We start from the raw sequence: 17,892 nt of genomic DNA, 5'->3' as shown, positions 1-17,892 counted from the left end.
CGCTATCAAATATCTATTCTCCTGTTCTGATACACAGAGTGACGTTTTGTACGAAGGTGTTGTCTTTTGGCGGCATATCGAATTCACGGAATCAACGGAATCAACGGAATCAACGGAATCTCTTTGAAACATATGGAAGTCAAACATCATTAAAATAAAGACAAATCAAATTAAAAGAAAAAGTTAAGAACTTCGTGCTCGGTCGTCCTCTAAGAAAAAAATTATATAAAACAACTCGATCGGAAACCCTATTATTAATATTATTATGATTTATCTACATAGAATGATTACCCAGGAAACAATGACATGTCAAAAACATAACTTTAGTCCAAATCATAGCTAACCTTGAAAGAATCTGTTCATGGATCCAGCAAAACATTGCACATTTTTGCATCGTTTTATGACAAGTTGGACGCCATTTTGTAAGCACAGGTAGCCCAATTTTCAAACACAGGAAGCCCATAGACATAAAGAAGAAGAGATAGGAATGCAGAAATAAAGAAATATGTTGGAAATGAATTAGGGAAATTAACTAAATTTAATAATGATATCGTTTATTGTTTACGTTTTGCATAATGCAAGGTTAGCTATGATTTGGACTAAAGTTATGTTTTTGACATGTCATTGTTTCCTGGGTAATCATTCTATGTAGATAAATCATAATAATATTAATAATAGGGTTTCCGATCGAGTTGTTTTATATAATTTTTTTCTTAGAGGACGACCGAGCACGAAGTTCTTAACTTTTTCTTTTAATTTGATTTGTCTTTATTTTAATGATGTTTGACTTCCATATGTTTCAAAGAGATTCCGTTGATTCCGTTGATTCCGTTGATTCCGTGAATTCGATGTGCCGGTCTTTTGGCGGGAGCGAAACTTTATACTTCCTTCCTTCCTTCTCGACCCTGCGTCATTTCTTCATTCAACTGCATGCATTAGATATTACAGTATATCGGGCGAGCTTCAATTATTTCAGTCGCTTTTGAACATTTCACCCAAAATTAAAGCTTGACTGAGCATTTAATGACGCGTATAGACAGGCAGAAAGGGTTGCCTTGGAAATTGAGAATAGAACAAAGAATGAAAAAGAACCAATATCGATCAGACGTCTAACACTTCTTTTTCACTGACCAACAGCCTTGTTAAGAAATGATCATTAAAAGGATATTACAAAACAAATATTAAAAGATATAAGTACCCCCACAATGTAGAAATAAAATTTACACCACCCCTTCTAGCTAAATTGGTCGCGTGGGGGAGAGGATTGGTTTACGAGAATATTAAAACTTGATTGCCGAGGTCCTCCACATTTTACCTTTAGACTTTATTAATTTTTCTTTTTGAGGTTTTTACACTGAATTTCAATTATCTGATTATTATTAAGCTTTTATATTTCTCCTCTTCGGGAGAAAATACTAACACCAGACAACTAAAGCCCTGGGGGTAAAAACGAATGAGATTGAGCCACTAGCTTCAGCAAGAAGCTAAGTGTCATCATCATTGTCGTCCTCTTGTCGGCATGTATCACCAGCACACATCGTTAATGCTTCTAGTCTTTTGTGTAGCGGAACTAAAACGCGAGGGTTCACCTTCTTAGCAATATTAGACAGCTGGTGAGGATCCTTTGTCATGTCATAATATTCCATAAAAACCTAGAAAAAAATACTTTAATGTGAGATGATATAAAGTTACGCGGTACAGCAAGCTGTTCGAAGCCCTATTTCATGGAGGCTTGCTAAAGATATGTTGGTCAATGTCATTTGCCGCAATCAAGTGTAGTTCATAATCTCTTGCCGCAATGGTAGACGGAGAACTTGACTCATTAGTAAGATATTTAATTCCTCCTCAAAGATGTTCCAAAAACCTCTAGCAATTACTGAAAGATAAATTACAGATGTTTCAATATGTTGCCGCACCGCGCGCGAGGAATGTTTTTATTCATGAGAATATCAAGTGGCAAAAAGAAGAAAATCTCTGTCACTGAAAATCCCACTTTCTCTGACAAAAAGCCGACTATAAGCCTCGTAAAGGTGTTTTGACACTAGGAAATGATCCTTGTAGCTTAACTTGTCTCGCAATTTTGTTGCGCGATAAAGGATGCAGTTGCACCTACGTTACATTTGGCAACGTTTTATAAAACGTGTGTCACAAATAATTCATTCTCCCAAATGAAATAGTATTGGCTGTCATAATCTTTGTGATACTAGGTGCAAGAGGGGTCTTACACTTGGCAATGTGTTGAAATTGTTGCCGCTAACCGTTGCGCAAAGTAGAATTCGGTTCTATTTCTTGCAACGACTGCGCATGCCGCGACGCTGCAGCAAGGAAATTTGCTAATGCAACGCCACTGTAACTCTAAGATATCGGTTGCACCATGACTCAGTAGTGTTCAGTTGCGCAACTAGCTTCGAGATGAACTGACGAACGTACCTCTTTATCACGGAATTCACAAAACATAAAGTTTTGAGAACTGCTCAGTTTTCTGAGACAGGAATAAGTGTTATTCCAGGTATCTTCGCAGACGCAATCAGGCTCGCAACTCTGAAATTGCATAATTAAAATAGAAAAGATTCCTGTTACTTTCCTTCTGAATAATCATTTCGTCTGCCCAATACCCCAGTCGAATTCTTTGTTCTACAGGGTTAGCATCGAATTTCGTATGAAATTACTATGAATATTCATTCATTCCAATCAAAGGTCCCTAGAATTTCAAAGTGTTTGTATTGTTGAGTTTGTGCTTACTTTACCGTTGGTATTTGTGAATATTTGGACACTGAAATGGAAATGAGGCGCCTCATTTCAGTGTCCAAATATTCACAAATACCAACGGTAAAGTAAGCACAAACTCAACAATACAAACACTCTGAAATTCCAGGGACCTTTGATTGGAATGAATGATATTTAATTTTCACCTCAAATCCTGGTTCAAGTTTTGGGCAGCCCTCGACTTTCATTTTGCCTTCTCCTGAATGCTGCACTAGAAAGTCTTCACGCCATTTCACAGCAGCATCCTAAAAACGAAAAAAAAAAAACTTTCCTGACTATCCAATACTTTTAGACAAGAAGACTGGCAAATCATTTGGACTCTACCGGAAAGCATTCTTAATATATCTGGCCTAAAGTCTGGAAATATAACTATTCCATGGATGCATAGAGGATAGGAATAGAATCCAAACACTTTGGATGGAAAATGAAAAAATGAAAAATGAAAGTGTTGTATGAAAACGACAAACAGAAAGTTTACAAAAGGAGATCTTTGGCTCAGGGGTGGAAAAACTTACATGAACTTTGACTTTGTTGTCCTCTTGGCTTTCTTCGACATTAGAATCATTCTATTTTTTAAATGAGAAAATGAGAAAGTTCAATAATTTATCTATGGTATTATACTGCACAGTAACGCGGAGTTCTAAAACACTGCTTTTCAGTTAAAGCATAAAGGTTTGTCAAATACCACGTTTCATTCCCTTGAGTATTGTTTCTTTTCTTTAAGTACATTGGCTGAACTCGCCCACTTCCGAGATATGCTTCGCTTGTCACACACAAAGGTTTCAGTACGAGGCTACGTGCTAAATTAGATTAATTCTCTTCTTCTGTCACGAATGACTCTCACATTGAATTTATCTCGTAAGTGGGCTATAGACCCCTTGCAGCACCTCGGAATGCAGCTCAATCTGGGGGACAAGAACAATAGGTTCCGATTCTCAGTTGATTGGAATTCTTTTGTTTTGTCCCCCAGATCGAGCTGCTTTGATGTCACATGCAAGGGGTCTATTAAAATGACGCACTTACCAGTAATGGTACAATGGACCGTCCATCCATAGTCTTTGGTGCTTGACCTCCAGCTAATTCTATTATAGTTGGTGCGATGTCTATGTTAAGAATCGGACTCTATAGTAAAGCAAATAAGATATTACGAAACAGACCTCGCTCTCTTTAGCTTGGACGTAACGTTTTCCCATTTCAGACCACAGGTAATTCTCTTGAGATATAAGATTCTTTGCTTGAGTTGTATCCATAATATATTCACGTCTTCTCATACAACCGTTGTATCAAGATGAAATTCAAGAAAAATTACGCCCCATCCAATAAGGTCTATCAACTCTTACTCATGCATAATTACTTAAATATCAGGTCTGTTGATGACCTCTTCCAAATCCGAAAAGGCTGCTGATTTGGCAAAAGAACTGACTTTCTGACAAGCTTTTAGTCCCATAATTATATAAGAGGTGCTTGTTAACAGTAGTTCTCGTTTTGTGCATGTGAATACGCCGTGAAGTGCATGTTAAATCAAGGCGAGAGGAGAGATCTTTCCTCCTGCCCTGATGTGAATACGCCGGGAAACTAATTACCTTTTTCTAGATATGACATTGAGGTTAAAATTGAGAAAGGGTTAAATAACGAGAAAGAAAATACCTGAAGGGTTTTGTTTGCTTTTAATCCTGGACCTCGAATCAGGAACGGAACTCGAATATCGAACTCGTAGAGCTGTCTTTTGTCTACAGGAAGAGAAAACTGACCTGAAAGGGAAACAATAAAAGTTAGAATAAAACTGCGCAATCTGCGCAGATTGTGAAAACTTGTCGCAATAAGATTAGTCCCCCCACAGCCGCTTTCAGTGTCGTCACGCAACGCTTTATCTAGTAGCTACTCAGGGGAGAAAGCGTTGCGTGACGACACTGAAAGCGGCTGTGGGGGAGACTACAATAAGATTTGCGCGCAAACAACTTGACGGTATTGACTGATCCATTTTTGACTGATCCTTACTTATATCGTACCACGGGGTAACCTAACAGGAACTGAATTAAACCTGATGTTGGATTCAAAATTGAAACAACACTGCACCGCATTTGCGACTACATTTGGGGACAAAATCATTGCAAAATTTTTAAAAGGCTGCATCGTCTTGCATTTGCAACTCAGCCATTCAATCATATGCGTTACGAGAGCGTTACAAATCTTTCTTTTGAACTTTGGAAAGACAAATGGCATGAAGTAACCTTGCAATTCATTGTTCACTTACCGAGGTGGTAGCCATTATCAGATGTGAAGATGATAAAGGTATTTTGAAGTTGTTTCGTCTTGTCCAGCATTGTTACAACTTGCTCTACCAAATCATCGACCGACAGAAGAGTGCGCAACCTAGAGCAACGAAAAAGGAAGCAATGAAAGCTGAACAAGCGCAATAGACTATCATAGCTCGCCTTCTCGCAGCCCAAATGTAACCCTAATTGTAAACGGGCACAGGCTATGATTGCCATGACACATGGAAAGAGGGAAGAGGGACGCGTATAGTATAACTTAATTGTGCGGCAATGAGGTTCAGACCAAAAAGATATGTTGCGTTACGCAACGAGGTTGTAACGCTAAAAGGAGACGGGCCGGACGAGAGGGAAGGAAAGACTTAATGGACCAACTTTTGCACAGAAAGCCGGAGTTCAAGTGGCAATGTTCAAATCTCGAACCGTGGATACCTAAGTCATAACAAGAATTAAGTACTACGTGCCCCAACACAAGAGGCGTACCCTTGGTAAACATACACATACCTGTTCCGAAACGCATTGTCCAAGAAATCAATGGACGATTTCGCCATGGGATGTGGGGTTTGTCTTATCAACCAGTGCTTGGTCTAAACTAACCAAATATACCGATAAGAGATACGTATATTGATTTTTTTATCCATGAACATAATAAGAGGGGGCAGGGATGGGAGTTAATCATTCATAATAGGTATTTATCAAGCAATAGCGCAGCGCAACCGTGACGTCATAAAAACGAAGACAAAGGCGAAATTCGGACAAACAAAGTTTACTTTCAGCAGATAATTTTCACAGCCGATCGCAGTTGATCTTAGTTTACATGGGTTATTATTGTAACTTTAAGTGAAAATAATAAAATCGGTTCGTATAATCCTCGTAGCGGTTAAACAGAATGCAATGTTTGTCCGAATCTTTAAGCTATTTTTAGAATCAGTACGCTGCGCTATTGGACTAAGACATGTTGGTTGATTACTGACAAATACTTCGTTACATTTAACCAAGATGGCGGCTACAAAACCGACCAGCAATGCAATTATTAACATAGGACGTTTGCAATCATTCCAATCAATGAAATATCTAAGACAGAGACGGCCATGTTGGATCATCAGTGACATATTGATTGTTAAACTGAACCACGATGGCAGCTATAAAACTGACCACCTATCTGGGTGAACATTTTCCTCTCATGAAGAATCTAATTCCTTGAAATAAGTCTTTTTAATTACCTTCCCTCCTGCTACATCAAAGCTTGGCGTCCTTGGGGCTTTACTTGTATTGAACATGTCTTTGTACTGTGGGGCTGGGGTAAATGGCGCATGACAGGCAGGCGTTGACAGGAACATGAAAAACGGTGAAGATGACGACGCTCGGCTTTGAATAAAGCTTGTAGCGTACCTGGACTAGATTCAAAAGAAATGTTTCTCATTGTGGGTTCAACTGTAATAACAGCTATTGAAGGCTGAATACGCACTAAAATTATATGTGATCGATCGCTGTGGCGTATGGAACGTTTTCACTCACGTGACAGGGCAGTCATATTGGTGTACCAAACAATAGAAACTTTCTGCACAGTTTTTGCCTAAAAATAGAGTTCAATTCCTGGAGGATAGAAAATGAATTGTCTTAGTACACATGGCCGCTGTGACGTCACGTGAAAACGCTCTATAAAACGCGATGATGCCGTCAATCGGAAACAGTCATTGTGGTCAAAAAGAAATCTCGCACAATGTAATAAGACGTTTGCATGATGGCGTCATTTGACTCACACTACCAAGATGCTTCGTGAATTTTCTTTCTTATTTAAACATGTATTTCCTCATGAGAATAGTAAGACAGTTGGTGCTAATTAACTGAACAAAAGAAAGTGCGCAAGGGAGTCTGGTAGTAGAGGTCAATGACGCCATCATGCAAACGTCCTATTGGTAAAACTATCCCCTGACGTCATCAATATGTGTATATATAAAAATGAGGTCATTTTTGATAATCATGGTTATCAAACTTACAATCACATCAGTCAAATAGTCCTTCTTATAATCTGATTCATGAACTTCAGGTTTTCCATTCACAGAAAGGGTATATTTGTAGTACTTGGAATTGCCAACCAGTCCATACCACTTGTCCCATCCAGGGGGGACATGCTGAGGACCCCCTGTTTCATTGATACCATATTGATTCAAGTACTTCCCAGCAAAGAGTGTGCCGTAACCCATAGCTTTAAGAAAGGTGTTCATGGTCTGTTTTTCGGATTCTCGTTGCCATTTGTTGCTGGCACAGTTGCCTTCAACAGAGTTGTTAATGGCGTGGTGGTTGTGTGTGTACATTCCTGTCAGGATGCTTGACCGACTTGGGCAGCAAAGAGGGCTTGTTACAAACTAATGAGATGAAATTTGATGCCTTAGGCGCACTAGTAGGCAAGGTACTGTAGGGGGAGGGGGGAAATTGGACGATGTGTTACACCCAGACACTTCTTGAAAGGATGGTCACGCAACACTTCCGGGGAACCTACGCAGCACGATAAAGATAAGGATGACACTAACTTAATCACTGTTTTATAGATGTAGTACTACCGACGGGGAGTTAAAACCAGGTTGTCCCCATATTATCATCTTCTACCCAATTTAATTTGGCTAGGTTTCATTCTAAAGGGATGAAGGAGTTCATTTTGTGCGACATTCAACAACTGATTTGCAGCACAACCATGGAACACTAAACCGCTGGCAAAACACTTCAGTCTAGTGTTGGGCTAGTGTTGGGCTAGTGTTATCCAAATTATCCAATCGCATACACCACCACGGATATAGTTATGGGAAAACACAGTACGGCTGCATTAGGGGCCATATTTTTCCCCTCATAAATACGGAATCTGCACTAAAACTTTGTCAAACAACAAATATTAACAGAGCTACCATGTACCATGGTTGATTAATCCATTCTTAATAGCTGACCTGCACTAGAATGCAATGATTTCAGTCTCCAATACATCCACACTTACCATATTTTCGAAAGAAATCCCTTTTTCCTGGATAAGTTTCTTGGTCTTGATCATAGGACTCTGAGAAACGAAAAGGATATAAGAAAACTTACAGCGAAAACGTGGAAAATATAACAAGTAAAGCAATCTCAACGAGTCTCTACTGAATGAGATTACCATTCCTTCTAGGATCGTGTCTTGGTCATCTGTTAGTATCAACACGATGTTTGGCTTCTTGGCTGTAACACTGTTTCTTCCATAGGCAAATAAACAAGAGATCACTAAAACCAGAAAGGTTGATTTCTTCATAGCGGCAATGTTGTTCTTGCTCGATTTCTCACGTGCTGTACTTCAGCACTCAAGTTCCGTCTGATGCCCCCCGCCATGATAATTGATCGTGATCATATATGTTTAGTTTAAGGGCAGACTGCCCCAGAGGGTGGATGAAAGAAAGTTACGACCCCGTAAGTTATGTTTTAATTGGGCGTAATGTTTTTTCCATTTCAGACCAGGTAGTTAAGATTCTTTATCTCATCTACGTATTCATGTATTCTCATTAACAAGAAATGGTACTCTATTACACAGGGAGCCCGGCTTTAGAATTTGTACATGAATAAATAAGTCAATAATGTACTTTGGGTTTCCTGTGTTGAGATTTGGTAACTTGATAGCAGATTAATGTAAGTAACTCGAGAGCAGCTTATAATTCAAATTTAACGTATTAGTGTAACGCACGCCCATTTACTAGGGCGTGCGTTAAAAGGCCAGATTAAATGGAGCAATCTCTCTGCAACTTGTGTCGCAACGAGTTGCAAGGGACATTGCAGCGTGTAACCTACAGCGCAATTTGAAAAATGTTGCGAAACAAGTTCCAGCAATCGTTACGAAAAGTAGAATTCGTTTCTACTTTTGGCAACGATTGAGTCTCTGTTGCTCCGTGTAGACAGTGTTGCAGCTTGTATCGGAACGCCGTTGCGAGACAAATTGCAGAGAAAATTGCTCCGTGTAAATCGCGCCTTTAATGCTGTCGGTGATTAGATCTCTTGCATGCAGTACGTCGGAATGCAGCTCGATTTGGAGGACATAATATAGACTTATTTTAGCACTTAAAAAATGCAGGTCAATTTGGAGGACAAAACAATAGGTTTCCAAATCCCAGGAGATTGAATTTCTTTTTTGTCCTCCAAATTGATTCATTTGATGTCATGTGAAAGGGGTCTTTAGCTAGCTAGCTTATGAACAGGGCTAAACTGTGCAAATCAGTCTGTGGTGTTCAATAAAACCGTAATGCATCGAACACGAAACTGGTGTTCCAGAGTTTGTCTTTTTTTCTGTCTAGACCCTGTTTTTTAAATCAAATACTTTTTCCTTATACTCTAGCTATTATTTACAAAATTTACTTTTACATGAAGGTTCAGTCAATTAGCTACAGAACAAATTAATTTTCAAGAAATGATACGAAGTGGGAAAGAAGATGGACTTTGGGAAAGCCTGAAAGGACCAGTAGAAGGATAATGAAAAAATGGGAGACTGAAAGAAAATATAGGAAGTGGGCTGGCAGGGAGTCCTGCAAATGGTATGCCATAGAGTGCAGTGCTAAAAAGACAGAATCCTGAATAGACTAATTTGACGATACAGTGGCCAAGCGTATAGTCAAAATGGTCCATTACTCTTCGTGTTACAGGAAAATTGCAATTGCAAAAGTACAAGCCTCTGCAAGCAAGTCACTAATTTTATGCCTGCATTCAGACTTGCTCCACCATCTTGCATACATAAGCATTATTAAGGAGCCTCTTTAAGGATGACACGGAAAGCATAACATTGATTGAACAATTTATTTTGTTATTCACTGGAAATCTTTCTATACACTTTCTTGGATGGGAGGCTCAAAGCCATCTCTCTCGATCTTGGTTCCAGTTTCATCAACTGTGGTAGTGTGTGATGATGAATCACCATGCATTTCCATCAACTTGCCAACTATGTAAAATGAAAGAATTAACACTACAGTCAGAAAAAGTTTTTTCTTTTGGTGTGTTAAATTTGAAGGACTTTTATAAGTTATTATTATTCGTAGACAGTTTTACATAGAATCTCTCAATATATACTGTAAGACACAGGTTTTGTTTTTGATTTATACTAGGAAACTTACTATCGAACTTGGGCTTCTTGAGCACCTTGACCTTGCGGATGTACACATCATGGAGTGGGTAGATTGATTGACAGGATTTCTCAATGTCTTTACCAATACTGTCTGGAATTCTGGAGACAAAATAACAAATATTACTAAATGTAATCTGCTCAAAGCAGTACCCCTTGCCAACCGGTGTATAAGAATTACAATTAAAAAGCTTCACTCGAGGAAGTCTTTACTTACAACTTGTTGACAACTTCCTTGAGGTCATTGGCGCCAATTTCACGGGTAATGATATCGACCATCTTCTTGCGGATAGCTCTGATCTGAGAGGATTTGGCATATGCTGTTTTCTTGATCTGATTTTGTCTTCTCTTGGTGAAGCCAATGCAGAACAAGCGGAGAAGATAGCCATCAGTGGTCTTGACATCGACTGAGGCCTCAATAAGAGTCTGAAAATTCAAACAAATAACAGTTTGAACTGTTTGTTTTGTTCATCAATGCATGTAACGGTAGGTTGGTATTCAATTAACCCAGAAGTGATTAGAGCTAATCTAGTTGTGAATACCAAGACAAGAAAACTGTGCTTCAAAAAGGGCCCAGGTCCCAGCTGTAGTTAGGGTGGATAGCACTATCCAACTGATAAATCCTTATCCAGCAGATGAATTTAGTGGATAACAGCACTGGCTTATCCACTGGATAACAATTTATCAATAGCACAGCGCACTGATTCTAAAAATAGCTTAAAGATTCGGACAAACATTGCATTCTGTTTAACCGCTACGAGGATTATACGAACCGATTTTATTATTTTTACTTAAAGTTACAATAATAACCAATGTAAACTAAGATCAACTGCGATTGGCTGTGAAAATTATCTGCTGAAAGTAAACTTTGTTTGTCCGAATTTTGCCTTTGTCTTCGTTTTTATGACGTCACAGTTGCGCTGCGCTATTGGATAGTACTATCCACCCTTTTTAAAACTGGGTCCAGAAGTGCAGAAAATATCCAATTAAACCAATTTAAAAACTTTTGAAATCAAATAATTTTAAGGGTTCACTACTTGCGAACATCAGTTCCATGATCAAACGCAAAGCATTTGATTGAGGCCTCAAGCTTTTTTCAAAGAATTATTCAAATTAAATCCTTTTTAGTTTGAATGAATGCTTTGTGTTTGACCAGTGAACATATGTATGGAAAATAGTGAATACTTGAAACTTCGTAATCAAAGAAAATATTTATATCTCCATGTAGGGATTTGTTGCTAGAATCCATACAGATATACTATGCACTTAATGAATCATCCTCATTAGGCAAGTATGGATATTTTATGCAAATACACGTAATGAACATGAAGTTGAGTCATTATAGTCTCATTCTTTTACCTGCCACTTCTTGACAAGGGATCTCAGTTTATCAGTGGTCATGTTCATGCCATGGAAGTTTGTCAAACAGCTCTTGCCTTGGACATCCTCGCACATGAGCTTGAACTTCCTGAATGCAACCTCGTCATTTTGAAGATCAGCCAATGACACTTCAAACACACGTCCCTTCAAACCATCCGAAGCAATCTCTAAAGAAAGTAAAGAAAAACTGGGATTTATATTTATATTTTTGATGTGTAGCACACATAGCCAGTGTAACCACTTAGTAATGTACTTTATTCTACTAGACACGGGATACCAGAGCATTTATATTTTTGACATGTAGCATGCATAGCTGCTGTAGCCACTTAGTTATATGCTTTGTTCTACTAAGATACTTATCATGCGTAGCAGTTGCCATTTTCTCCTCCTCTTTTATTTCTTCCAGGGCATGAAATTAATGCCCAGAAAGTCGCAAAATGCATGTACAATTTCATCCCTAGTATTCTGCAATTGCTCCAACATGGCTCCCATCTACTAGCACCCATCATGTGATGGTGCAAAACCTCTATTAGAGGTACTCTCTCTTATCTAGTATATGGACTACGGATATATTTTAGACACATTGGAATAAGGATTTGAGGAGCATCAATCAAATGTGGGAAAGCAAAATGGATGATCTCTGTCATAAGACCATTCCACTGTAACTAAAGAATGCATCAGATTGGAAAAATTTCGCAAAATTTCCAAGAGTTTATCAGATTACATTTAGTATTGTTGGTTTTCAAGAGAATGAAATAACAAAAATCATGGCGGCCATGTTGGATGATGGGAAGACCATCAGTGTTGAACAGGTGACGTCACCTACAGTAAATGAGGGTTTTTTTACTGTAGATAACGTCAACCAAATAATACACTTAACATATAGTCAACCAAATAGTTATCAGAGTTTAATAAATATATCTAAATATTCAAATCAACTTTACTATATTACTTTACCTATTCTATTAATTTGAAATAGCTTAATACGGTAAATGCTTTAAATCTACGAGCAATATTAAACACAGCAATCAACTCACTTGTTCCAGTGGTTCTGGTAACGACAGTTTTTCCAATCTGACGAATGTTGAACATGGAAGGCGCCTTCACGTCATACCAATCCTTTTTGGTGAAGGGATCAACACTAAAAACAACAGAAAAACACATCATTACTAATTGTAGACTTAATAGTATCGCTTGAAATTAAACTATTTCAAATCTGCAAAAGTTAAAATTAGAACTTTAGCAGTAAAAGTCTCATTATTGCAGACACTGCGTTCCAGGTCATATAAATAGTGTTCGAACAGCCTTCCAACATCCACTTAAATCAAAGCTATATATCCTCCATCACGGCTTATTTGTTACAAAATAGCGTGCTATAATTGCGTCTGAATATGTTTATTCAATTTGAACGTATCTAAAAGCTTACATCTTCTTCTTGACACCCTTTTTTCCTTTAGTAAGTCGCTTGTTTTTTCCCACCGCCATGTTGGTCCGCCGATGGAGAGCAAAGAGGAATGCTTTACCTCGCTCCGGTGCTAAATCAATGCGAAGACCGCTGATCCTTTGCTCGTGGCTTCAAACATGGCGGACGAAACGACTTGTTGAGCCTACAAAATTTCTCTCTCAAATCTAAATTTTATGAGTAATTCACGAATCATAATACGATATATATAAAATAATCGAACTGAGCAAAGTATCTGACATGTTTGAAGTTGATGATTGGGAAGGGAGTACAGAACAAGAAGGGCTTATTTCTGGTCTCTTTGGAACCAAAATTTGTCATGTTGATCAAGAGAGTAAATTTGAATCGATGAAGGAGTCTACGAAAAAAAAGAAAAGAAAAAGAAGAAAGGAAAAAAGTACAGATATGAAGGAAGAAGAGAATGGGGACGAACAGCTGGGGGTTTTTAAGAAAGAAGGATATCTAAAACCAGCTGATTTAGTAGAAAAGGATGCAAGTAATCTAAAAGCTAAAAAGATAAAAACTTCTTCTTTGTTGCCTGAAAATACTGATGCATCAGTATCAAATGAATCTATTGAAGTAACCAGCTCAAGGAAGAGAAGAGATAGAAGCAAAAAGCAAAAAGCTAGGATAGAAAACAAGGACGACAAAGGAAACAATAAAGAAAAGGGAAAAGAAGAGAATGAGGAAAATGATATTAATGCCACAAAATCTGACTCAGGACAGCAAAAATCACTACAAGTGACAAATACAAACAAGGTCAGAAAAATACCAAATAAGAAATCAGAATTGCAAGACAAACTAAAGAGTAAGTTAGACTCCTCAAGATTCCGATGGATTAATGAACAGCTGTATACGATAACTGGTGACGAGGCTCTGGAGCTGTTTAAAGATGACGATTCCATGTTTGATGTTTATCACCGAGGCTTCAGAAGACAAGTAGAACACTGGCCTGTGAATCCTGTTGACGTTATGGTTGACTGGATAAAGCAAAGGTACATAAAGTAGCTCTTTGTCTTTTGAATTCCAATTGGAATTTAGAAGTCAACTTTTGCAGAGGGAGGAAAATCGGAGAACCCAAAGAAAATCCCTCAAAACAGTACAGGAGAAAACAAACAAGCAACTCTACTTACATATGACAAAAAGAACAGGAATCAAACTCGGGTGGCCTTGGAAAGAGTTGGGCACTCTCATCGCTATGCCAACCATGCTTCCCATGCTTGACTACCTCCTCCATTGCGGGTAATTGGAGTTTCAAGGGGTGGGGATAATCAGAGTAGAGAAGTCGATTGCATAGCTACAGAAAATATCCATCCCTCTTCCATGAGGAAAAATTAAATTTCCAAGGGATGAGGTGGGTATGAGAGGAAAAATGATACATTTTAAATTGTTTATTTATATTAATTTCCAGGCCTAAATCATTAGTTATAGCAGATTTTGGATGCGGGGATGCAGCCATAGCACAATCAGTACCAAACAAAGTCCACTCCTTTGACTTGGTGGCCAAGAATGATTGGGTTACAGCCTGCAATATGGCAAAGGTAATTACGGTACTTTAATCTTTGCTTAAGTTTCTTTTTATTCCGCACCCAAGAAACAATTCATCATTATTTGTAAGAATGCTCAAATACTGTACTATTTTTCTGTGTGTACTTTTTTTTAGAAGGGGACACAGCACACATCAAACCTTGCAATTATTGCTTCATTAATCGTGTTACTTCTTATTTTGAAATAGGTTCCCTTAAGTTCCAGCAGCGTAGATGTTGCTATATTCTGTCTTTCATTGATGGGAACAGATCTAGAATCCTTCATAAGAGAGGCACACCGAGTCCTCAAGCCTGGGTCAGTAGCACAAATCCATTCATAAAAATCTTTTTTGACTAATTTCTTGAGAAATCTTCTGGTTCCGATGTGTCAAAGTTTAGGGGTCAAAATTAACTTGATTAATGTAACTTTCACAAAGGTAACCACCATTTCCTCCATTAATCTGCATATTCTTCCTTCATGACTACAAAAAATTATGACTTTGATCAAGAATGTTTCTCAATGTCACAGAATTTTAAAAATCTTATTTGTCCTTTTAGTGGAGTGCTGAAAATTGCTGAAGTTGTTAGTAGAATTAATGTAAACACTTTTATACCATCGCTGTGTCAGCTGGGGTTCAAAACAGATTTAATAGTAAGTTTCTATATTTTTGTGTTAATCTATCAATTGATAGTACTGTTCACATTATTGGAATCATTAGTAGCAGAGGACATTTACAAACTGGTTAACTATTTCTCCTTTCATGGTGGCAACTACAGCATAGTAGCAGGTGTTTAGGGTAGGAGAAGGACACAGGCTATTATTTGTAAGATTTACAGATCTCCCCATTTCTACTACTTACTAAGCTGCATCTAAGCTCTTGTTATAGGGAAGAGACTAGAGAGGGGGTTGGGAGAGATGCTGGGTCTTCATTTAACCCTCCACTCTCATATATTGGGCTGCCTTTGACTCATCTATGGGTATCAAGTCTGCACCAAGAGTGGGTGTACAAAGTCTTAAAATTGCTAATCCTTATTAAGTGGAAATATAAATTCTTATCTTTTATTTCTTTTTTTCTTTTTAGGATGACTCCAACAAGATGTTTATTCTCATGGATTTCGTCAAAAACAGTTCTACTGAGAAACGAAAAGCAAAGCTTGATCTCTCTGGCCTTTCATTGAAACCTTGTATTTATAAAAGACGTTAGGGCATTATAAAAAAAAATTGCAATCTAGTAATATAATCCCAATAGACCTCTAGAAATTATTTGACTAGGTTTTGAAATTTCCTTTCAGTTTATCCCCACTTGTTTTAAGAATCCATTTTAAGTGAAGAAGACAAAATACAATCTTGAAGTGCTTGAACTGTGATTTTATTGTGACTGAATATATCAAAACTATAATTTTTAGAAAAATAATGGTGTCTGCCTTGCATTTAGGGTAAAGAGCTCTTACAAAGGTTTGCTGGTAAAGATTCTTTTACAAAGAAATTGCATTAATTCGTTGAAAAAGTCAGAAATAGAAATCAAAAAGTCTTCAAAGTATTTTCCATTTCTCTGCCCTCTGGCTTATTTTAAAGCTGCTTTGGCTAGCAGTGGGTAGTTAGGGCTTCCATTTCCAGTGACTGGATCCCAACCTTCTGATGCCGTAAAACCTCTATCTCCTGGGTCGCATCCTTCGTTATGCCCTGTTGTCACATCAAATAATGCTGCAGCATTCTGGTACAGGAATGGATTTAAAAATCCCATGGATGGTTTACCATTCTGAAATCTTAAATCATTAAGCAGGGAAATAATTCCAGCAACAGATGGAGTTGAGGCTGATGTGCCAAGGACTCCTGGAACTGGTACAAGGTTGTTCACGACCCAAAAGTGGTTACAGATTGAAGAAATATCAGGGTATGCTCGGCCATTTTTATTGAAGTAGCTATCAGGAGGGATGTCTGGACCAGTCTTGAGGTAGTGCTCAACTGCTTCTGTTTGGTAAGATGCCTGAGAAAAGATGTTACTGAAACCACCACCACTTATTTCATAGCCATATTCAGAGCTTGCAGTGAAAGGGTTTGTGAATGCCGTTCCACCAACTGTTGTTACAAAAGGTGATGAGGCTGGAAAAGATGGACGAAACTTCTTATTGTCTATGCAACTTGCACCATCATCACCACTGGCAAACAACATTGTCAAACCACGGACCCCTGCCTTCTGGAACTCTGCATTTATTCTCTTCATGTAGTCAGGTGAGAGAGAATCTTCATTATCACCATAACTAATACTATGCACCCATGGTACTTGAGACATGTTGCTAATAGCGACCATCCATTCAAGGAAGGGTTCTTGCTTTTCATGCCAACCACCTGTACTCCAGAACCATGTGGTAATATTTGCACCTGTGCTCATGATGTACTGGGTATCAAGGCTAGCCTCAATTCCAGAACGGCCAGTGTCTGGACCAACAACCTTGGAGATACTATCCCTATGCACGAATGAAGAGCCAAAAATCTTGAAGAACTCAGAGAGGTCTGTAGGACTATAAAACTGTCCCAAGAACTGAGCAACTACCTGGCTATTGTTTGGGTGGGATCCAACTGTGTCCAAGATTTTGTAGTACTTACGAAGAACAGAGGGATAGACACCAATGTGTATACCAACATCAGAAGTGGGTGAGGTTGGTTCAACGACCTTGGACCTTGCCCAGTTTACCGCTGGAAATCTCAAGACTCCACCTACAAAGTCCAAATGTTGGGCCACTTTCTCAGGAACGGAATAGTGTGAGATAGATCTAATGACTGGCCTGGAAATTTTGGTATGACTGAAGTAGTGGAACTTTGCTCCCTTTAACATTGCCTCTGCCGTTTCACAAGGCATTTCACATGTGAGGAAATCCTCGGTGATGATTGAGGTACATTTGGCTAAATCAACCATGTTTTTTCTCAGCCAGGTCTTGATGACCATCTTAGTTTTCGTAGAAGGGGAGATAAGAGTCGCAATATCTTGAATGGACCGGTGTTTGCCGTATTCTTCAGATCGTGGATCAGATACCTGCCAGAAAAGCTTCTCTAAGGCTTCTAGGTTTCGTTGTTTGAGAGCGAAAGTGAGCTTGAGCATGATGTGGGGTCCAACGGGTTCGTTCACTAGCCAGTCGTCCTCCTTCCACGCCGTAATGTTGTGTTCTTTCTCAAGAGTAATGAAACTCTTGGTGACGACATCTTCACCGATGGTTAGGGATGATAAACATGCGAGAAAAAAGATGCTCCAGATCGTTTGACCGGCCATCTTCATAGTTGTCGATGTTAAGGGTAAAGACGCTTGCCGGTGCTGAAGATATTGTCACACAAGCATCATGTGATGCGAAACAAAACACCAC

The 17,892-nt window shown here is 38.6% G+C and overlaps 4 protein-coding genes across 4 annotated transcripts; 1 reads left to right on the top strand and 3 right to left on the bottom strand.

Moving 5' to 3' along the window:
- Positions 1-1,305: 1,305 nt before the first annotated feature.
- LOC116287356 (N-acetylglucosamine-6-sulfatase) lies at positions 1,306-8,395 on the bottom strand. The gene is made up of 12 exons (XM_031694028.2): positions 8,185-8,395; positions 8,029-8,088; positions 7,040-7,408; positions 6,263-6,436; positions 5,544-5,626; positions 5,021-5,139; positions 4,414-4,517; positions 3,790-3,888; positions 3,282-3,332; positions 2,913-3,011; positions 2,431-2,541; positions 1,306-1,652 (listed from the first exon to the last, which is right to left on the bottom strand). The coding sequence occupies exons 1-12, from the start codon at positions 8,314-8,316 to the stop codon at positions 1,485-1,487; spliced, it is 1,569 nt and encodes a 522-aa protein (XP_031549888.1). The 5' UTR covers positions 8,317-8,395; the 3' UTR covers positions 1,306-1,484.
- A 1,433-nt stretch (positions 8,396-9,828) lies between these two features.
- On the bottom strand, positions 9,829-13,071 carry LOC116287354 (small ribosomal subunit protein eS1). Its single transcript, XM_031694026.2, has 6 exons — positions 12,971-13,071; positions 12,582-12,685; positions 11,524-11,711; positions 10,382-10,590; positions 10,157-10,266; positions 9,829-9,984 (listed from the first exon to the last, which is right to left on the bottom strand). The coding sequence occupies exons 1-6, from the start codon at positions 13,027-13,029 to the stop codon at positions 9,869-9,871; spliced, it is 786 nt and encodes a 261-aa protein (XP_031549886.1). The 5' UTR covers positions 13,030-13,071; the 3' UTR covers positions 9,829-9,868.
- A 52-nt stretch (positions 13,072-13,123) lies between these two features.
- On the top strand, positions 13,124-15,894 carry LOC116287346 (uncharacterized). Its single transcript, XM_031694018.2, has 5 exons — positions 13,124-14,001; positions 14,418-14,547; positions 14,742-14,848; positions 15,091-15,184; positions 15,615-15,894. The coding sequence occupies exons 1-5, from the start codon at positions 13,247-13,249 to the stop codon at positions 15,735-15,737; spliced, it is 1,209 nt and encodes a 402-aa protein (XP_031549878.2). The 5' UTR covers positions 13,124-13,246; the 3' UTR covers positions 15,738-15,894.
- On the bottom strand, positions 15,881-17,869 carry LOC116287345 (tripeptidyl-peptidase 1). Its single transcript, XM_031694017.2, has one exon. It carries the CDS (start codon positions 17,805-17,807, stop codon positions 16,098-16,100), a length of 1,710 nt encoding a protein of 569 aa, XP_031549877.1. The 5' UTR covers positions 17,808-17,869; the 3' UTR covers positions 15,881-16,097.
- Positions 17,870-17,892: the final 23 nt, after the last annotated feature.

The sequence above is a fragment of the Actinia tenebrosa genome, unplaced genomic scaffold (assembly GCF_029948245.1).
Source record: "Actinia tenebrosa isolate PJP-AT-01 unplaced genomic scaffold, QUT_ActTen_1.0 PGA_scaffold6__47_contigs__length_16458017, whole genome shotgun sequence".
Taxonomy (NCBI): domain Eukaryota; kingdom Metazoa; phylum Cnidaria; class Anthozoa; order Actiniaria; family Actiniidae; genus Actinia; species Actinia tenebrosa.
This window is presented reverse-complemented; position numbering and strand designations above follow the sequence as displayed.